General features: G+C 37.1%; 1 protein-coding gene across 1 annotated transcript in view; it reads left to right on the top strand.

The window, feature by feature from the left end:
- Positions 1–21,167, top strand: part of sf3b3 (splicing factor 3b, subunit 3) — a 32,955-nt gene that overhangs the window by 8,825 nt on the left and 2,963 nt on the right. The window contains exons 6-21 of the mRNA XM_079874716.1: positions 385–526; positions 1,300–1,412; positions 1,696–1,833; positions 2,535–2,638; positions 4,120–4,285; positions 4,624–4,719; positions 4,916–4,988; positions 14,362–14,513; positions 14,694–14,849; positions 14,943–15,098; positions 15,229–15,372; positions 16,340–16,462; positions 16,548–16,702; positions 17,195–17,369; positions 20,664–20,869; positions 21,018–21,161. Of these exons, the coding sequence (XP_079730842.1) occupies positions 385–526; positions 1,300–1,412; positions 1,696–1,833; positions 2,535–2,638; positions 4,120–4,285; positions 4,624–4,719; positions 4,916–4,988; positions 14,362–14,513; positions 14,694–14,849; positions 14,943–15,098; positions 15,229–15,372; positions 16,340–16,462; positions 16,548–16,702; positions 17,195–17,369; positions 20,664–20,869; positions 21,018–21,161 (2,243 nt within the window). The remainder of the gene's footprint in view (positions 1–384; positions 527–1,299; positions 1,413–1,695; positions 1,834–2,534; positions 2,639–4,119; positions 4,286–4,623; positions 4,720–4,915; positions 4,989–14,361; positions 14,514–14,693; positions 14,850–14,942; positions 15,099–15,228; positions 15,373–16,339; positions 16,463–16,547; positions 16,703–17,194; positions 17,370–20,663; positions 20,870–21,017; positions 21,162–21,167) is intronic.

Here is a 21,167-nt window from a genome sequence, read left to right as displayed (position 1 = left end):
CTGGCATTCAGTTTCTGAACGGTGTAGGCACAAGCCAACAGTTTGGTGACGCCGTCTGAGCCCATTATGTCATAATTTTTAATTAGTCACGGTAATACCGTATACCCCGGTAAAATAGGGAGGAGGTTTGACGGTATCAAAATTTGAATACCGCCCAAGCCTAATGCTGTCTCCGGTGTGTTGCGTCTCAGTCTGGAAGGTACCCACAGTGCTCGCTCATAAATTCGAGCACGCGCTTGTAAAAATATTGGTTGCAATCTGAAACATCACCGCTCGAGGTCGCTGAAAACTACATACAGCACCTTTAAGTTGATCTTAATTTTTATGTTTTTTCAAATACTAGTGATGTTTGTCTCTAACCCATAGTGGTAAATGGTTTTGCAGGAGGCAGATAATGATCCCACCGGAGAAGCTGCGGCTAACACACAGCAGACTCTGACCTTTTATGAGTTGGACTTGGGCCTCAACCATGTCGTGCGCAAGTACAGCGAGGCACTGGAAGAACACGGCAACTTCCTCATCACAGGTTCGGGCCTTTCAGAACGTCAAGATAGATTTACTTGTTGGATTAGAATTCACAAAATATGTTGCAATGCCTTTAACAGAACACTTATCTAACACTTGTTTCAAACATGTTGCAATACCTTTATCTAACACTTGTTTCACCTGATTTTAAGTTGTTTGACTACATCAGGTGTTGTTTGACACCTGATTCACTATTGCATAATTGTTTTTGAAAGAAGCTACTTTTAGAAAAGATGTATTAAATTGATAAATTAACGGTTTATCATTTTACAAAAGATTTCTACTTCAAATAAATGCTATTCTTTTGAACTTTCTATTCATTAAAGAATCCTGGATAACGCATTCCCACAGAAATATTAAGCAGTTCAACTGTTTTCAACCTTATCTGATAATACTAAAAGGTTTTGAGCACCAAATCAGCTTTTTTTAGAATGATTTCTGAAAGATGGAAATGATTTGAAATTGTAATATTTCTCAAGATTAGTGTTTTTACTGTATTTTTGATCAGTTTAAGAGGCTTCTTTCAAAAAATATTTTAAAAAATTTGTATGGACCCCAAGCTCTTGAACGATATTGTAGATTAAAATAGTTATGTTCTCCAGTGTGTCAGAAATGATGAATATCTTCATGTCTCTTCTCTGACTGTTTGATGAAGAGATTGTTATGATATCTGATCTTCATGGACTCATGGGAAGTTTTGCTTTCAGAGGAGAAAAATCTAGCCTAGTGTCTGAGTTTCTGTGTTAATCTGACTATTTCCCCTGTCTGCTGTAGTTCCTGGAGGTTCAGATGGTCCCAGCGGTGTGCTCATTTGCTCTGAGAACTATATCACCTACAAAAACTTTGGGGACCAGCCGGACATCCGTTGCCCAATCCCACGCAGGAGGGTGAGTTTGTGTTGTCTGCCCCTTTGCATCCCTCCGTTTGGGCACAATACACTAAACATCAACTTGAGGTGTCTAATTGCAGCTTGACAGCTATTAGTATCGAAATGATGAGCTTTTCATGTCTCTTCTCTGACTGTTGAACTGGAGACTCATAAAGACCTCTGATCATAATATTCGTTTTGGACCTCATGGTTGTATAGTTCTCAGTCATTGTGTTTGCAGAATAGAATAAACACATATGTGAGATGTGACCACAGCGCCTTTCTTTCTCTTTCTCTTTTAGAATGACCTGGATGATCCTGAGAGAGGCATGATCTTTGTCTGCTCTGCCACCCACAAGACCAAATCCATGTTTTTCTTTCTAGCCCAGACAGAACAGGGTGACATCTTTAAGGTTACACTGGAAACTGATGAGGAGATGGTGAGCACACAAAGCTAATGACCCTGACTGTCATCTGTTTCCTTACTTCATGGACATAGAGGTTTTTCAAGCAAGTGAAAATGTAATTGCTCTCAAATACTTGTTGTGTTCCATTCAAAACGGAAAGTCAGAATTTCTAACTTCCTACTTTGAAAAGTGCAATAAAATGCCACTTTAAGGTGGACTTGTAAACTTTCAACCCCTACTCATGAAGAAATATGAGTATTTGACATCACCTGAACACACAGTTGATGCTAAACATTTACTTTAAGCAAATATTATTCAGTGAACAGTCAGTGTTCCTACATTATACAATCATAAAACCCTTTAAACAAATGTTTGCGTTGCAGAGAAAGTTGTGTAAACCACAGTAAAAAAAAACTCTGCTTAAAATTGCACACCTGCAATACAAATCTTATATCTGACTGAATGAAACTCGCAAGTATTTCATTTCATTTTCATTTATGCATTTGGCAGACGCTTTTATCCAAAGCGACTTACATTGCATTTCAAGGTACACATTTACATTCTTATCAGTTCTTTGGAGTATTTGTATTTGGAGTAAAGTGAATTCTGTAATCTAACGTTGAGTTTCCACTGAACTTGAGAGAGATCTGGTCTGAAAATACACACATGAGAGGTTGAAATGCTGGAAAGTGATATGCTATGTATTTGGATTACATAGTCTGTTCATATTTTAGGTGACAGAGATCAGGATGAAGTATTTCGATACCATTCCAGTGGCCACAGCCATGTGTGTTTTGAAGACTGGCTTCTTGTTTGTTTCTTCAGAGTTTGGAAACCAGTAAGTCACTTTTACATCTTGCACATTTTATCACTAACCTAATAATAACTAGGACTGCACGATTAAACAATCAAAATCAAACCGAAATTGCGATTATGAAATCACAAAGGCTGCAATTTTTAAATAAATATATGCACAGCGTGATCAGTAAATGTTACTCTATCTCTGAAAGTACTGTGAGATTGAGTCTCTTATAACTGTTATAGCATTTGAAAAAGCAACGTGTCAAACAGCATGAGTGATTCAGTCTCTCTCTCTCTCAGCTTGTGAGTAAAATGGTCACACTTCTGGTTTTGGCGAGTATCCTGGTAAACGCAGTCAGTTATGTCTTAAAACATAAGCTGTTGATGTGTAACAATGTAATAGCTTTTAGCTTTTAAAGTGACAGCAGCAGTGTCTGTCATTAATGTTGATAAAGGAGTTTAATAGCCTATGCATTTAATTAATACCGGACTAAAAACTGTTATTTTATATTTGATTACTTTATTCAGTTTCTGTAGTATTTCTGAATACTAGTGTTAGACTTACCCAAAAACCTTCTCTTTATTTCATTTTTCTCTTTATTCTATTGTATTTTTTGTGCTACTTTTTAAATTTAATTCAAAGATTGAAATCAAGCTTCCTTGTGTTGTGTAAACTCTTGAGCAAAAAATACTCCATTGTAAAAACACAAATACAGTGAGTGAGCCAACATTTAGGTGAGATGAATGTAATTAAAAAAATATTATGGACCCCAAGCTTTTGAACGTTATTGTAGATTAAAATAGTTATGTTCTCCAGTGTGTCAGAAATGATGAATATCTTCATGTCTCTTCTCTGACTGTTTGATGATGAGATTGTTTTGATATCTGATCTGTGCACTAGCTCTTAAAGTGACAGCAACCGTGTCTGTCATTAATGTTGATATAACAACAAAGCCAGCGTCTTTTGGAGAACTTTTTTCATAATGAAGGTTTTTTTTTTTTTTTTTTTTTTTTCACTTTCAATTCTTCTACTTCAATGAAAGGTTAGATTTTTGCAAATGATTTTGAATAAAATATCAAAAAGATAAGCAGATACATTTTTTTACAAGCTTTTTTGATCATATTTACCAGGGGTGCCATTAATTCTCACTACAACTGTTTATGTGTGCATATATTTCATTTCAATTTGGTTAAAAAAAAAAAATCACATTTTAAATCTCAATTCGACCCCCCCCCCCCCCCCCCAAAAAAAATCCTGCAGCCCTAATAATTACTGAATACTTCTGATTTGGTGGTATTTTCACCAAGTTTCAGTGCAATAACTAGCTTATAGAAGCTGGTAACGAGAGGGTGGAATGTGTGGGAGCAGTAGTTTTCAGTAACCTGAAACCTATGTGATTTAAATGTAGCCATACTTCTCATTTTCTGTTTAACCTGAAGCTTTTCAATAATCTGCACTGTTGGACAGATTGTGTTCTTTGGAAGTCTGAATCTAAAACTTTTTTTTTTTTTTTTTAGCTACCTGTATCAGATTGCCCACTTGGGTGATGACGACGAGGAACCTGAGTTTTCTTCTGCTATGCCTCTGGAGGAAGGAGACACATTCTTTTTCCAACCACGTCCCCTTAAGAACCTTGTGCTAGTGGACGAGCAAGAAAATCTTTCCCCCATCATGTCCTGCCAGGTGTGTGAAAGTGATAAATTTGAAATCTGATGTTCATACTCAAGCCGGGAATTACTGATGGGAAGTGGGATTTTAAGTTGGCATGAGAACAGATGTTTGGGAATGAATGAGTTCTTGCATGACTGTGAAGTATTGAACTGCTTATTTTCTAGTTTCCAAATTGCAAAGTGTTTAGTCAGACATCAGTATGGGTAATTGAGCATGTCAATGCTTCAGACTTTCCCCCGCTTTTTACATCAGTTCTTGTCATGTAATGATGGAAACTGATGCCTCTGTAGGAAGTGTTGAACCCACAGACTTTATTTAAAAAAAAAATTTTTAATTAACTTCTTCTGCAGATTGCTGATTTGGCTAATGAAGATACCCCGCAGCTGTATGTGGCATGTGGCAGAGGACCCCGATCTACACTGAGAGTTTTGAGACATGGACTGGAGGTTTGTGATGCTAGGAGTCACAGTTCTGTGGCAGCTTTCACAACATAGTTTCAAAATGGAAATTTGACACCCGATGCATCAGAAAACCTACGCAGTGAATGCGGTTTTAACACATCACCTTCTAGGGTTTTCCAGAGACTATAAATGTTTCAATGTGTTAAAATGCGTGTATTTTTCTTTTTCTTTTTTTCTTCAGGTGTCAGAAATGGCTGTTTCTGAACTGCCTGGTAACCCCAATGCTGTGTGGACTGTCAGGAGACATGTAGAAGGTAAAAGATCAGCTCATGTAGAGTAGAGGTCGACCAATAGTGGATTTTACAGATACCGACATTTAGGTTTGACAGTATGTGTCGATAACAGATTAATCAACCTTGGTCATTCGTGTTAGTTCATAGTACATTAACTAAGGTTAACAGATAAAATTAAAACTCAATTTAAAATGTATTAGTAAATGTTGAAATTAACAAACTAACAATGAACAATACTACACCATTGATTAACCTTAGTTAATGATAAAAATGTTATCTTATTGTAAAGTGTTAGCATTTCATATAAATCCAAAGAGTCTGCTATGCTTAAAGATGGCCATCTTTAATATCTGCAAAGGCCAGAGCATTAAAATTGCATAAATGTATATTACACGTATAGTCTCACTCTTCTATATTAGAATACTTGATGATTACTTGATCAAAATAACAATATGTATTGCAGTGAGAAAAAAGAATAGAATCGAATGAGTTTCTGATTTGTTTGTTTCTGTCGGCTGCATGAACACATCAATGTTGAGAAAGCAATCACGTCACTAGCTTTAAATATGCAACTTCGCCGGCTAATGAATGCATAAAAGTGACTAGGTGGATATAAACAAATGCAAAAAGATGGTAACAATTGCGACATTAAACATTTGGGTCACGTGTGCGTGTGTTTTTGTCATTGTTTTAACCGCTTGACGTACTAATGTTAGAGTCCTCACAGCCTGGACTGCAAACATACTTCTGTTCCTTCTCTGCTAATGCAGCATTTAGTCAACAAATAAATTACTTTATAATAGGGCTGAACGATTAATTGCATTTGCGATAATATCGCGATATGATGAAACGCGATTTTTAACTGCAAAAGCTGCGATTTAAACTTTGGTCACGTGACACGCGAGAGTAAAGCAGTCTGCACTGCGGATGAAGCATCAACTTGGCACGCTACGCATATAGACCTGGCATAGGCTACAGGAAAGAACAGTTTGTTTAATTTGTGATATTGTGTTATAGATTCTCTCCAATGATTCTGTATCTATTCAGATAATTTCAGAATAGAGTCTGAGCTTAGTTTTAAACACAGATACGTGATGACGCTGCGTGTGCTTTATAAACAACCATATTCTGCTTGCTTCTAATTCCTCTGTCTCACACACACACACGACACCACTCGAACCTTCCGAAAAATAATCTTTCATAAAGTTCGGAAAAGTTGAAGCAAATTACAAGGACATTCGCGGGCTGCATTGCAGAAGATGCGCTATGAGATACACGTGCTTTGCTTGATGTTACTCTTGTAGTCTCGCCCGCCGGTATTTTCCTTACAAATGCTCTATGAAGGCATCATATGTCTTTTGGAATGCAGTTGGCTTATATATTAAAAATATGAAAATCACCGACAGAAGCTGCTTTCAATTGCAAATCGTCACACGCGCTTTGCGAAGAGCACTTGAGCATATGCGGCTGTGAGCGACTCCGTCTACGTGGTTAAATGTACTTGCATCTCAAAATGCTTTTATGACGTGAAATTAATGTAAACAGTCAGTTATTTTAACAGACAGGACAAACCACATCTTATATTTCAAAAGAGATGAAAACGTTCAGACAGCATACTCTTAAATTCTGAAAGCACTCTGTGTTTGTTGCTTGTAATGTTTTTAATGTTTCTTTGTTTGTTTTGAAGCTATATTAGTTAAAATTCTTAACATATAATTCAAATAAAAAAAATACTCCATTGTAAAACACAAATACAGTGAGTGAGCAAACATTTAGGTGAGATGAATGTAATTAAAAAAATATTATGGACCCCAAGCTTTTGAACGGTATTGTAGATTAAAATAGTTATGTTCTCCAGTGTGTCAGAAATGATGAATATCTTCATGTCTCTTCTCTGACTGTTTGATGATGAGATTGTTTTGATATCTGATCTGTGCACTAGCTCTTAAAGTGACAGCAACCGTGTCTGTCATTAATGTTGATAAAACAACAAAGCCAGCATCTTTTGGAGAAAAACTTTTTTCATTTTCATTTTCTTTTTTCATGCTCTTAAATTCTGAAAGCACTCTGTGTTTGTTGCTTGTAATGTTTTTAATGTTTCTTTGTTTGTTTTTATATTTTGAAACTATATTAGTTAAAATTCTTAACATATAATTGTATTAATTTAGTTTTTTAATGTGTAATTCTTTTTAAAAGTACTTATAATTATATATGTAATTAAATACATATTTTAAGTTTTATTAATAAGATTAATTAATAAGAAAAAAATTAGATCGGCTCATGAGGTGCCTAAAGATTCCCATCCCTATTTTACAATGATGTATTGCTTGTTTTTGTTGAAATAATAGAAAAGATAAAGAGCTTAAAAAATAATCGCATATTAAATCGCAATATTGGTAAAACTAAATCGCAATTAGATTATTTTCCAAAATCGTTCAGCCCTACTTTATAATGATATGGCAACATATGGACTGTAGTATTCTGTATTCATACTGTCGATGTTTTAAATGCGCATATGAAGCGTCAGCGCTCTCCATGCAGCTTGTGATCTCTGTGCTGCGTGCAGCCTCGCGTGTTACAATAAACAACACAGGGTGCCAGTGACAGTTTGTTATTTGTCCTTTAGAGGCTGCTCTCGCTCTGTAATGCCAGCAGTCCTTTCTCAGCGCTCTCGTACTGTGTAATGACAGTGCACCATTCTCAGCCACTCCTGCAACGGACGCACTGTTAAAATACACCCATGTAAAATAAACGATATAAACTAATATAAACATAACTTATGTACATAAATAAATAACACACACACACAATCCGTGTGTGCGTGCGTGCACACACGTACAGATACACGTACCTTCTGCGTGTGTACGTACCTTCTGCCTGTCTGTACCTGTTTGGATTATATTGGTGTTAGTTGTTGTTACACTAAGGGATTATCAAATCCTTGTTTAATATTGGCCAAACAACATTTAATTCAAATGTCAACTTAACCTTTATATTTGGCCACTTCTGTACGATAGAAATGCTACAGCCACTGTAATTTCTTGAACAAGAACATGTGCACATCAAACATGTGCCCTTCATCTGAATGCCATGCAGGCTAGAATTGCAAAACATTATTGGATAATTCTTATAATTGACATTTCTCTGGGCCAATCGGAATCTTAGCACTTTTTCTCTTGGCCAATCGGAATCTTAGCACTTGCGTCAGAATCTTGAAGCACACAGCGTCAACTGAGCTCGCCATTGGATGAGACGCCTGGCTACCACGCAAGTCTAATGGAAACTCACGCATTAATTTTCCTGCATTGAACTTGTTTTAGCGCCCGCCAAATTTAATTTTTGTCCCGCCAAAGTCTTATTTTATCGGTGAGTAATGTAGATGAACTGCTGTGCATGTTTAACTGAACGTTAAACGCGGGCGCGCTCTGTCTTCGGAGCCAGGCGAAAGTGTAAACAAGACTTCACCGTCTCGAAACTAAGCGCTGTCTTGCTCTCTCTTCCTCGCACATATTAATCAAAATAAATCGACACGGTGGTAAAAGATCAGAAGACCAAAGTTTCATGTGGAGCATGCGGAGACTTTTTTTTTCTTTTTTTTTTTCTGAATTACCGTTAACGTTAGTGTGAATTGTGCTAAATAAGTTTCCTTATCTTCTCTGAAAAGCGTTCTGGACATTCAGCTGACATAAAACAACACTTTAATTAAATAAAACAACACTTTAATTAAATGAAAAAAACTATCCAGTGATGAAATGTTTTCTGTGTTGACAGAAATCTTGGATGTCCATGTCCTAACTGCTGGGATAATCACACAACGCGCATGACACGTCCAATTCGCGAACTAATGACTTCTTTGAACCAATTAATTTGAATGAATGGTTAAAACAACTGATCTTTCCAACAGTGAACTCAGGAGACGTCTGAATCGGTGTATAACTAATCAGTAACACTTTACAATAAAGTTCTATTTATTACATGAATTACATAAAAAGTACAGTTTGCTTACTCAAGCTTAAGCTTTAAAATATTTTTAATAGTTAATTTTTTAATATTTTTTTTTTTTTTGAGAGTTAAAAGATTAAAACATTTTGCTAACATGAGGTCTTATTGTGTCACTGGTAGGGCTGCAACTAACGATTATTTTGATAATCGATTAATCGGACGATTATTTTTTCGATTAATCGGATAGTTTTTTTTTTAAATTCAATTTGATTTTTGTTTATAACTAAATAAAACCCTAAATCAGGGTATTTATGTGTAAAAGTGTACTTTAAAAAGTGCAAAAGCCACACATTGAGTTTTACTAATATAATCTTTAATTTTTACATTTTAAACCCCAAACACAAAAGTTTGTCCAGTTTTTAAACAGGAAAACTTCTTTAAAAATCCAAAATATAAATAAACAAAACAAAATATTGAGTTGCGCTGCTCATATAAACTTCACATTATGAAATTAGGACACAAACATGTTTGTAATAAGATATTAAGCAGCAGATTTTGAATTCCAATGTAGAATGCGATCTGTTATTTCTTGATAACAGACCGCTGCGAAGTATAACACACCAGAAAAACAGAGCGTTGCTATGGACGCAGGATTCTAACCGTAGAGACGGAACGGACTATTTTCTTTAGCGGAAGCAATACAATCATTTTTAAATCAATAAACTCCTTTTTAAATCAATATTTTGTGTAAAATTATTGATTTATTTGGTGGGTAGCCATGTAATAAGCGGGATTATCCCTTACATAGTAGACAAATGCTATAAAAAGAGAGCGGAATGGAGGTAGCTGCTACGCAGCTGACAACAGGCTTGATTAAAAGTACAGGAAAAATGATGTATTACTGCACAAGCATTCGCTGAAAACCACTGACTACAGTGACTAAAAAACAATATTTTACTGCTGCTGTTATTAACTGCCTTTATATTTAGTGCTTCACTTTGTAAACACCATTTACATTTTACATTTACATTTATTCATTTAGCTGACGCTTTTATCCAAAGCGACTTACAATTGCTATACATGTCAGAGGTCGCACGCCTCTGGAGCAACTAGGGGTTAAGTGTCTTGCTCAGGGACACATTGGTGTCTCACAGTGGATTCGAACCCGGGTCTCTCACACCAAAGGCTTGTGTCTTATCCACTGCGCCATCACCACCCCCCATTTAATTTAACCTATTTCTGCGGTAGCGCTATTTTAATCCATCACTTATGTTGCGAGCGAACTGATTGCGCAACCAGATGCTCGATACAAAATAGATCTAGTGTGACTGTCCCGAAGTTAGTAAACAAAGCTGTTTACACAGTAGCATTGAATTAAACTAGACTATACCATTTTCACATCTTCATATAATGAGAATATACAGTTTTTGCTTGCCGTGCTGATGTTTCTCTCCAATTACTCTCTGCCATTTCGCGTGACTGCGTTGTCATGAAAGTGACGTCATCAGTAACGCTCCCCGTGACGTGAGCAGACCAACTAATCGACAATGACATTCGTTGACAACGATTTTCATAATCGATTTTATCGATTAGTTGTTGCAGCCCTAGTCACTGGTAGTCTTTTTACATCAGTGCAAAACTAGGGTATGCAGATTAAGACCACTATTCATCAGCATGCATTGATTAATCCAATGGCATGTAGCAAAAAAAAAAAGGTGCGACCAAATCATATGCTGGTGCGACCAACTGAGAAAGTTGGTAACACCAGTGCAACCAGTGGAAAAGTTAGTTTGGAGCCCTAGTGTTAATCTCTTGTTGCATGGGATGCGCTGCATACCTGGTAAACAGTAATTTCTAACAACATAGTGCTATTTAGATAAACAATCTGGCGAGCGTGTTGTTTTAGGCTAAACACCTCAACAACAACCCCCCCCCCCCCCCCCTTTTTTTTTTTACTCTGAGGAGTTTGCAGGTTTGTTCTCTGTGGAAAAAAACAAAACAAAAAGAGGATATATTTATTTAACTGAATCACAGCCTTTGTGATTTCACAATAGCTATGGCGGCAAATCAATGCCAATAATAAACGAGCGCACAACTGATGCGGGCGCGCGCGGTAAATGACATACGCGAGAGGATAACAGATCTACACGCGAAGAAACGGGAACTCGCGAGCTCATTCAAACCCTGCGTGCGCGCATGACATCATCTCTGCACGCAATACAAGCCCTCTCGCGCGCGCATGATCATTCCCCACGCGCTCGCGCTTGATCTGCTCTCGCCTGCTGCTTTTGCTCGCTCGAACAATTTTTTTTTGGCAGTCGAGGGGCGGGACTTACTGTTTTAATAACCTCAAATGTCATTGGTTACTTTTCCCCTTTTCCAGAAGTCAGTTGCGATTGGACGCCTGTCCAATGACTCGTAATTCACTTGACTTGAGACATGAATCACTTCATTTGTTTTATTTATTGTGGTTTATTAATGTGTAATGTGATTTAATGCATTGTTAATATAGAATAGATTCTTACCAGATAGGCTACTTTATTAACAGAAAGTCTTATTGCATTGTGTCGTTAAAAGATATTTAGGCTACAGACTATGACGCATTTCCATGGTTATTAGCATTGCAAATTGACCAAATCTTTTATACATTTTTAGGTAATATAAGTGGTTAATTATGTTTTCTATTAAATGCAAAAGGGGTTCTGGCTTCTCAAGTTAAGATACAGTACACAGCATGAATTAGCTTACAAATGCCTTTTCAGAATTTGCTACAAAATCAAAATTAAACCCAGCAAATCATTAAACACAGCAAATTAGATATTAAAATATTATATAGTGATCTTAACCATCTAACTTTTTGTAAGCTAATAACCTAATAAGAGAAAGTATGAGGCAAGTACAGTACACAGTATAAATGATTACACCCCATCTGAACATAACATATCTTTAAAAAAAAAAAAAAAAATTCTTAGATAAAGAAAAAAATCTGAATTTGTTTGGGTTTCAGAGGGGTGTAATCATTTATGCTGTGTACTGTATCTTAACTTGAGAAGCCAGAATCCCTTTTACATTTAATAGAAAATATAATAAACCACTCAAAATTGACATAATAGTAATACACAGGATGATAACAAAAAGCTTACACAACAAATATTGATATAAACAAGTAATGTATCTTTCATCCAAAGCCCTTGTTATATTTGCAACTATTTAATGGATACGTTTTACATTTCTGAGGTTCTCAGAACCAATTTAATTTTGGTTGGGTAAACATAAATAGTGGTGAATGGGAGTATAGTGGTAATGTAGTGGTGATATACAGCAAATACAGGTGAAACTCGAAAAGTTAGAACATCGTGCAAAAGTTCAAAATTAGAAAAATTCAAAATTAGAATATTGTGAAAAGGTTTTCATAAACTGTAAGCCATAATCATCAAAATTATAACAAATAAAGGCTTGAAATATCTCACTTTGCAGGTAATGAGTCTATATAATATATTAGTTTAACCTTGTAAGTTGAATTACTGAAATAAATGAACTTTTGCACATGAACTTATTCTAATTTTTTCACCTGTATGACTTTACATTCCCATTTTTCTCCAATTTATTTTAGATAGTTTAATGCCAATATCACAAATCACAGTGTTATAAATATAAAATGTAAAAATGTATACAAATTTAGGTCAATTTGCAATGCTAATAACCATGGAAATGCGTCATAGTCTGTAGCCTAAATATCTCTTAACAACACAATGCAATACGACTTTCTGTTAATAAAGGTATCTGGTAAGAATCTATTCTATATTAACAATGCATTAAATCACATTACACATTAATAAACCACAATAAATAAAACAAATGAAGTGATTCATGTCTCAAGTCAAGTGAATTACGAGTCATTGGACAGGCGTCCAATCGCAACTGACTTCTGGAAAAGGGGAAAAGTAACCAATGACATTTGAGGTTATTAAAACAGTAAGTCCCGCCCCTCGACTGCCAAAAATAAAACTGTTCGAGCGAGCAAAAGCAGCAGGCGAGAGCAGATCAAGCGCGAGCGCGTGGGGAATGATCATGCGCGCGCGTGAGGGCTTGTATTTCGTGCAGAGATGATGTCATGCGCGCGCGCAGGGTTTGAATGAGCTCGCGAGTTCCCGTTTCTTCGCGTGTAGATCTGTTATCCTCTCGCGTATGTCATTTACCGCGTGCGCCCGCATCAGTTGTGCGCTCGTTTATTATTGGCATTGATTTGCCGCCATAAATAGCACTATGCTATATTATGATTGTAAATGGTTTTAAATATATCGCGTTGTCTTAGAAAACTGTGTACTTCTGCGGTTCATGGATTCTCGTCTGTGGAATGCGCCACTTCCGGTATTTTGCCAATTACTCGACACGGGTAAATTGCAATCGAGGATTTTTTTAAAAAGAGTACTCGACTTTAATCAAGGAATCGTTACAGCCCTAGATATTATTGTTTTTCTCAACATAAGCGTGAAACAATATAAACACGATAATCGTACATACGCTGACTCGAGTGTATGTGCACGTTCTGTACGATATCTGACGCAGTCTGCTTTATTAGGCATTTTTTTCCGTTAGTGCTGCTTGAGCTTAAATGCTTTTGTTCTTTATATTTTTGTTTACACATAGGCCTACTGTTTAATGTTTTCAACTAAAGAAAACTTTAACTTATATTGTAAGCTTGTTGTGTATATTGCCTAATCGTAAGCTTGTTCAGAAATGACAAAAACGTGTAAAAACCTGAAACTTAAATGTCTTTGTTAAGCGTAATTTAAATAAACGAATTTTCGAATATTCGATTTTATGAACCCGAATATTCGAATGCAATATTTTTTAAAAATGCCCATCCCTAATGCATAGACGATTACATTCTAGGTTCTCCCCTTGAAGCATAAAGTCAATGAAAAGTTCTTACAAGTCAGAGCATGCTGAAAAACAAAGCCAAATTCTACTGGATACAAGGACATTTTGCTTGGCGTGCACAGTGCAAGTTGGGCCTTCAGAAACTGTCACTTGTCTGCCAGATGTTTCTCTGAAATCATGTGATTTGCTATTAGATTTCTTTGGCTTGTGCATGCAGCCTGAACTCTGCAAGCTTTATACTGTGGTCTGTGTAGTTGAGTGTTTGAGGGAATCAGTTTCATTTTGACTCAATGCACTATTTTCTTACCTCTCAAGACTGTAATGTTTTCATTCTCAATAGGCCCTTATTCACTGCGTGTTGTTCATTTACCATTAAAAAAAGATGGTTCAAATAAAAATGAAAATTGCCATTTGCTCACACTTGAATGAATGACTTATGGGTTTGGAGTGACATGTTTTTTTTGTCATGTTGTAGTATTGGTTTGCATTTATGGTTGCAAATTAGCCCATATGTGGCAAAATTTCCAACCAAAGAATTGTGTGAACATTGTGGGTTTCCTGTTCACAGATGAGTTTGATGCCTACATCATTGTGTCTTTCGTTAACGCCACCCTGGTGCTTTCAATTGGAGAGACTGTGGAAGAAGTGACAGACTCTGGCTTCTTGGGCACAACACCCACCCTGTCCTGCTCATTGCTTGGGGAAGATGCACTTGTGCAAGTGAGTGACGTCTCCCTGACCTACATGAATGAACAATATACCACTGAACCTTTTCTGTTTACTTGTTAAATTGCACTCTGATATGTGTTTTTGCCCAACAAATAGATAAAACCATTATGCTTATAAAATGTTCAATTATTTTCTCGTTTGATTGGGTTTTGTTTCATTTGCTGGGTAAAGGTCTATCCCGATGGGATCCGTCACATCCGTGCGGATAAGAGAGTGAATGAATGGAAGACTCCAGGGAAGAAGACAATCGTCCGATGTGCTGTCAATCAGAGGCAGGTGGTCATTGCTTTGACCGGAGGAGAACTGGTCTACTTTGAGATGGACCCGGTATGTTGGTGATCATTTTTTTTGTCATGTGTTATCACCTGAATTTTCATCTTTTGTTTGATTGTCTTTCCATTATGGTTTCTCTCTTTACAGTCTGGGCAGCTTAATGAATACACCGAAAGGAAGGAGATGTCTGCAGATGTGGTGTGCATGAGTTTGGCAAATGTGCCACCTGGTGAACAGCGTTCTCGTTTCCTGGCTGTTGGATTGGTGGACAATACCGTTCGTATCATCTCCTTGGATCCATCTGTAAGCTACTATTTGCTCATCCATTGTCAGCTGATTTGGGCTTCAAACAAGGATTCCAGTCACTGTGCCCACTGAGCACTGGCTGTACAAATACAAATACTGTAATGTGTGTAATCTCTTTGTTTCACAGGACTGTCTGCAGCCATTGAGTATGCAGGCTCTTCCTGCCCAGCCGGAGTCTCTTTGTATTGTGGAGATGGGTGGAGTGGAAAAACAAGATGAACTAGGAGAAAAAGGCACCATCGGCTTCCTATACCTCAACATTGGCTTGCAGGTAAGAAACTCTCTTGCTTGCTCTGGGTTGGTAACATAAAGGTTTCAGGTCCATTCCCAGCTAGTGGCAAACAGGAAATTGATCACTTTTCCGTGCATTTGTGTATTTGAGCAAGGCATGCACCCTTTTGCTTCCCTATCTGTTTTTCTCAACAACAAACAAATGATGCCAAATATAGTATGCAGTGCATAAACATACAGTATAGTGCATAAACATACAGTATAGTGCATAAACATACAGTATAGTGCAGTAAACGCACATATTAGACTGATATATTTATAAACCTTTTTTTACATTTTTTTTTTTTTTAGCCAAACTGGTTTTTGAGTTGTTTAATTCAGTTTTTACAGTCATTTTATAGTTTGGAATGTTACAGTAGAGATTGGCATTTCAAAAGAATGCAGCTACCTCAACGTAGTTCTATTCTAATACCAGAATTTTTCTGAAAATGATTTCAACTGCTGATTCCAAGAAATATTTAGAAAAGTTTCCCTTTCCCTTTTTTTTTCTTCTCTCTGGCAGCATATGCAAAACTTCTCCAATCATTTACTATGCTTAAACCCAGCCCCTTTCTTACAATTGACTGCAAGCTCTCATTCAGATCTGCTTGCATCCAATCAACAACTGATGGATAATGTAGCAGTACTACTTTTTCTGTAGTCAGTCAGATGTGAATTGTAATATAAAAAAAAAAAAGATTTGTTACTTCGGTTTCAACTTGACTTTAATGGAAGGCACGCTTGTGAGCACCCCCTCGACAACCTAAAAATGCAAATGGGGCACTCTGTTCTTGTGCCTTTTCTTTGCTCACCACAAACATCACAAGATACTTCAAGTAACAGGAAAGCGAGTCACATTGCAGTTCTTTTGGCTTCCTTTCAAAGGCGTTGTTCCAAATGGCACACTTGATCACATGACTTTCCTGGACGATCATTTTCTTCCTACGGTAATCACCTCTTTGTTTTAGAACGGAGTCTTATTGCGTACTGTTTTGGATCCAGTGACCGGGGACCTGTCTGATACTCGAACTCGGTATCTCGGCTCTCGTCCCGTCAAGCTTTTCAGAGTCCGGATGCAGGGCCAAGAAGCTGTGAGTCACATCTGCATTTTATGTCTGTTGCAGTGTTGCACAGCTTGCCAATTTACTGACCATCATGTGACCTTTAACTGCGCAGGTTCTGGCCATGTCCAGTCGTTCCTGGCTGAGTTACTCATACCAGTCTCGTTTCCACCTGACCCCCCTGTCATATGAAACCTTAGAGTATGCATCAGGCTTCGCTTCTGAACAGTGTCCTGAGGGTATTGTTGCCATTTCCACCAACACACTGAGGTAAACACACATACTCCTACTGTGTATACAGTACATAAGAACTTTTTGAAACTTCACAGATTTGTGAGAACATTGTCAAGCATATTGTGGTTGGTTTCATTGATGTCAGTTCCAGTAGTTTTAATCCTTTAATGTGTGATATAATTTACCAAATGATCTGACACTCAGATATAGCTTTAAAAGTAAATGTGTGGAAATTAAGCAAATGCTGGTTCTATATTTTCTGTGAAATCAGTGAAAGTCAGTGAAACTGTTTGTATAGGAGGTCTGTACTAGTTGCCCATCTTATCGAGAGACCTCCTCTTTTATATCTACAGCTGGCATTTTATCAGCACATGCCTGATTCTGCCAAATTTCAGCCAGGAAATGGGAGGTTTTGGCTTCCTGAATTTAATCTTTAACTGATGTCTAAATGTGTTTTTTTAAACTCCTCTTTAAAATTGATTGCATTGCGGTCTTACATTCTCATCCCCCCCTCTCTTCCTCCCTTAGAATTTTAGCTCTTGAGAAACTGGGTGCCGTCTTCAACCAGGTGGCATTCCCACTGCAGTATACACCTCGCAAGTTTGTCATCCACCCAGAAACGAACAACCTGATCCTGATTGAGACAGACCACAATGCCTACACTGAAGCCACCAAAGCCCAGCGCAAGCAGCAGATGGCTGAGGTCAGTGAACCTGGCCTTTACATGGCAACATTCACCCAAAAATCAAAATGATCATTTACTCGCCCTCAAGTTGTTTCAAACCTGTATAAATTTCTTTCTTCTGCTGAAAACAAAAATATATATTTTTAAGAATATGGGTAACCAAACAGTTGATGTGCCCCATTCACTTCCATGGTATGGGTAAAAATACTATTCAGGGATCAGATTTTTTCGTATTATACGGATTTCCGCCCTGAAAAGTATGACCCACATGAATTGCGTAAATGCGAGAAAAAAATGGTTTTGGGAAGGTGTGGTGGTTACTGTATGATGATTAAAATCGCGAAATGGCCTTAAACAATTACTAAATAAACTGCAAAATTTTACGTTTCTAATACATTCTAATACGTTTCTAATAATACAATTATTTGATGCATGTAATGCTTTTGACAGCACCGCCACAAGCTCACGGCGCCATCTGCGGGGACACTTAACTTCAAATCTATCATGTGATTTTATTGTAATTTGTTTTCTCCCCCAAACCAGTTCAGAGGAAATCCTGCCATTTGCAGTGACGGGTAGGTTTAGGGATCAGTGTTTGGCGTAGGCAATCAGTACTAGGGGTGGAAATCTCTAGGCACCTCACGATTCGATTCGATTACGATTCAGAGGGTAACGATTATCGATGCATTTTTTTTTTTTTTTTTTTTTTTTTTTTTTGGTGACTACTTTTAAAGCAAAGTATTTATGATGACCCATAACGAATTTACTTCCAATACTTCCTATATTAATTGTATTAATAAAACAAATAGAAGTGATTTGGCAAGTTAACTGTAAAGGTTACATTTGCCAGCATATGCCCCAACATTGCAAATAACCAACAGGAAAATAAATGTGTGCCTGTACTAGCAGCATATACTTGTAGTAAATGAATACAAACTTCAGCATATTCTGAATCTCTAGCATTTAATAATAGACTTCTAACCAACATCCTCCTGTTATTTCCAATGAGCAATATAATCCTTCAGACAAAAAAAACATTTTGCTGTAGCAAAATCACAAACAGTTTTCGTTCAAAAATATAGAATTATGTACCAGGAGCTCTCATACAAACATAATGCTTGTGGACTTACGCATATTCTGAATAATTAGTAACATACAAAGCCGCTTTTATACACGACGGAAATTACGCAACGGTTTAAATGTAATTCTATAAGATTATAAATATAATCTTTGTGCTGCATGTTTCAGAGTACTGTTACAGTACTGTGTTTTCAGTTTCAATTCACAGTAACAGTACTGTTACAGTACTGTGTTTTCAGTTTCAATTCACAGTAATGCCCGTTTCACGTATGCGGTGCGTATTTTTTTTCCGTACCCATGTTAACAGGTTAGAGCTTTCACACTGCACGCGGATGCAGTTCGGCGATCCGTTCCAGGTACGGTCCGTATACAGCAGTGCAGCGATCGTTTCCACACCGAGTCTATTTTTGCTGTGCTGCAAACGCTGAATTAAAGTGACAGCGCATGTTTCGTGGTCAAAATGAACACAGATTGACCTGAAAATGTAGTAATCTCACCATAAATGTATTTAATTAAATACTATTTTTTTTCACAGTCATCTTTTTACTTTAAGAACGGGGTAAAGCAACGAAAACTACAATTTGCCTCTTAAAGGCAACATAATGAACAACACCTGTCTCATTCGTAGAGGTGGAAAAACAAGTTATTTGTGACGTGCAAAATTTATTGTATTAAAATTTAAATGCAAAAGAAAAGGCATGAGAGTTGGCTGTTTTTGTCAATTTTAAGTTTTAATTTCAAATGTTTGTGATTTTAATATAAGTACATGGTTAAATATTTGACCACTTGCTTGAGCAACTTAATATAATTAGAAGTAATGCATGGAATAATAGGCCTACGTTGTTTAAATTGTTCCGCATACGCGCTTGCACACGGAGTATGTGTGAAACGGGTGTAACAGTGCTACTACAGTACTGTGTTTTTGAGTCGCTTATTTGCATTTGGGAACGCAACATTTGTCATGAAGATCGTTTAGAAATCTGTTGTTGTCAACAAAGGGAAGTGATAAGGTCTCCCTGCTGTTTTCCGCCAAAACCTTTGAAAACAAAGAAATTACCATAAATGTTAAGTATTGTTCTGTAACATAAAATAAAAATAAAATAATGATGATGATAATTAACATTATTAATAACAATTCTATTAATACTTTATTATAACATGTATTATATTTTATCATGATTATATATTAGATTTATTTTTAATTTTACAGGACAATAGTATGTATTGCATTATATCTTTTGTTAACTCATACAGGTTAGGAATAACTTGAGGGTGAGTAAATGATGATGAATTTTCTTTTTGGGTGAACTTTCCCTTTAAGAAACAATGCTTTTGTCTTCATCTCCTCTAAAATTTTTTCCTTATCTCCATCTAGCTTTCCTTCTTTCTCTTCTGTCTGACTCGTACACTAATTTTCCCGGTCTAATCATTGTCTGAGACAGAATTTCATTGCTCTCTTGTCGGAAGTTGTCAGTCATGTCCATTTTGCGGCTATCTCATCATGGCGTAAGTTTGCAAGGGTAATTCCACGTTGACAATGTAAAAGTGACAAATACTGTAAAATGTGCAAGCCGTGGTTACTGTGGTGGTCTCTCAAAGATAAATCATTGATGCAGTCCTGCCGGTGTTTGAGTCTATCTCGTAAGAATAAACAGTCTGCAACTGTGGTGTAAAATGACTGTTTCTGAATGTATTGCTTAACATGAAGTTCTCTTGTTTATCTGCAAATTGTCTCAAAAAGATTCTTATATACACTTTGTGGACGGCCCTTTATAATTAAGGGGTTTGGTTTGGCCCTTTAAATCCAGAGAAGATGAATCTTAATGCTAGTACATAGAATGAAATTCTAGAAAATGTTGTGCTTCCAACATTGTGGTAACAGTTCATGGAGGGCACTAGTCTATTTCAGCATGACAATGGCCCTGTGTACAAAATGATTTAGTGGTTCTGGTGTGGTGGAACTTAACTGGCCTTCACAAGCCCAGACCTGAACCCCACATAACTCCTTTGAGATGAATTCAAACTTGGTGACCTACACCAGAGCCTGAGCTCACTGATGTTTGTGTCTGAATTGTAGCAAATGCCCACAGCCATTTCCCAACTCAGTGATACTCCTGTTAGCGGCTAATTAATTAATGTCAATTGTTTAAAAATTAGGTGCTAAACAAGCACTTAATGGTTTACACTTATTTTTAGCCATATATTGCATCATATAAATATTTTTTTCTACAGGAAATGGTGGAGGCAGCGGGGGAGGATGAAAGAGAGCTGGCTGCAGAAATGGCAGCAGCTTTCTTGAATGAAAACCTGCCAGAAGCCATCTTTGGGGCACCTAAAGCAGGTTCTGGGCAATGGGCTTCTCTAGTGCGCATGATCAACCCCATCCAGGGCAATACACTGGACCTGGTGCAGCTGGAGCAGAATGAGGCAGCTTTCAGGTGAGGAAGCTGAATTATGGATTAAAGGGGACATATCGGACAAACGGTATAACGTGTACTTGCAAAATTCCCTTGCCGTTAAGCTGGTCTCTTCCATGTCCCACCTATTTCTCTGATCTTAGTTCCTCTTTACATGTGTCTCTTGCAGTGTGGCCGTATGTCGCTTTTCAGGTGGAGGCGATGACTGGTATGTGTTAGTGGGCGTTGCCAGAGATATGATACTAAATCCGCGCTCCGTTGGTGGAGGATATATTTATACCTATCGGCTAGCTGGAGGTGGGGACAAGCTGGAGTTTTT

The sequence above is a fragment of the Squalius cephalus genome, assembly GCF_949319135.1.
Source record: "Squalius cephalus genome assembly, chromosome: 6".
Taxonomy (NCBI): domain Eukaryota; kingdom Metazoa; phylum Chordata; class Actinopteri; order Cypriniformes; family Leuciscidae; genus Squalius; species Squalius cephalus.
The sequence above is the reverse complement of the archived record's forward strand: the minus strand, read 5'-3'. Positions and strand labels throughout refer to the sequence as shown.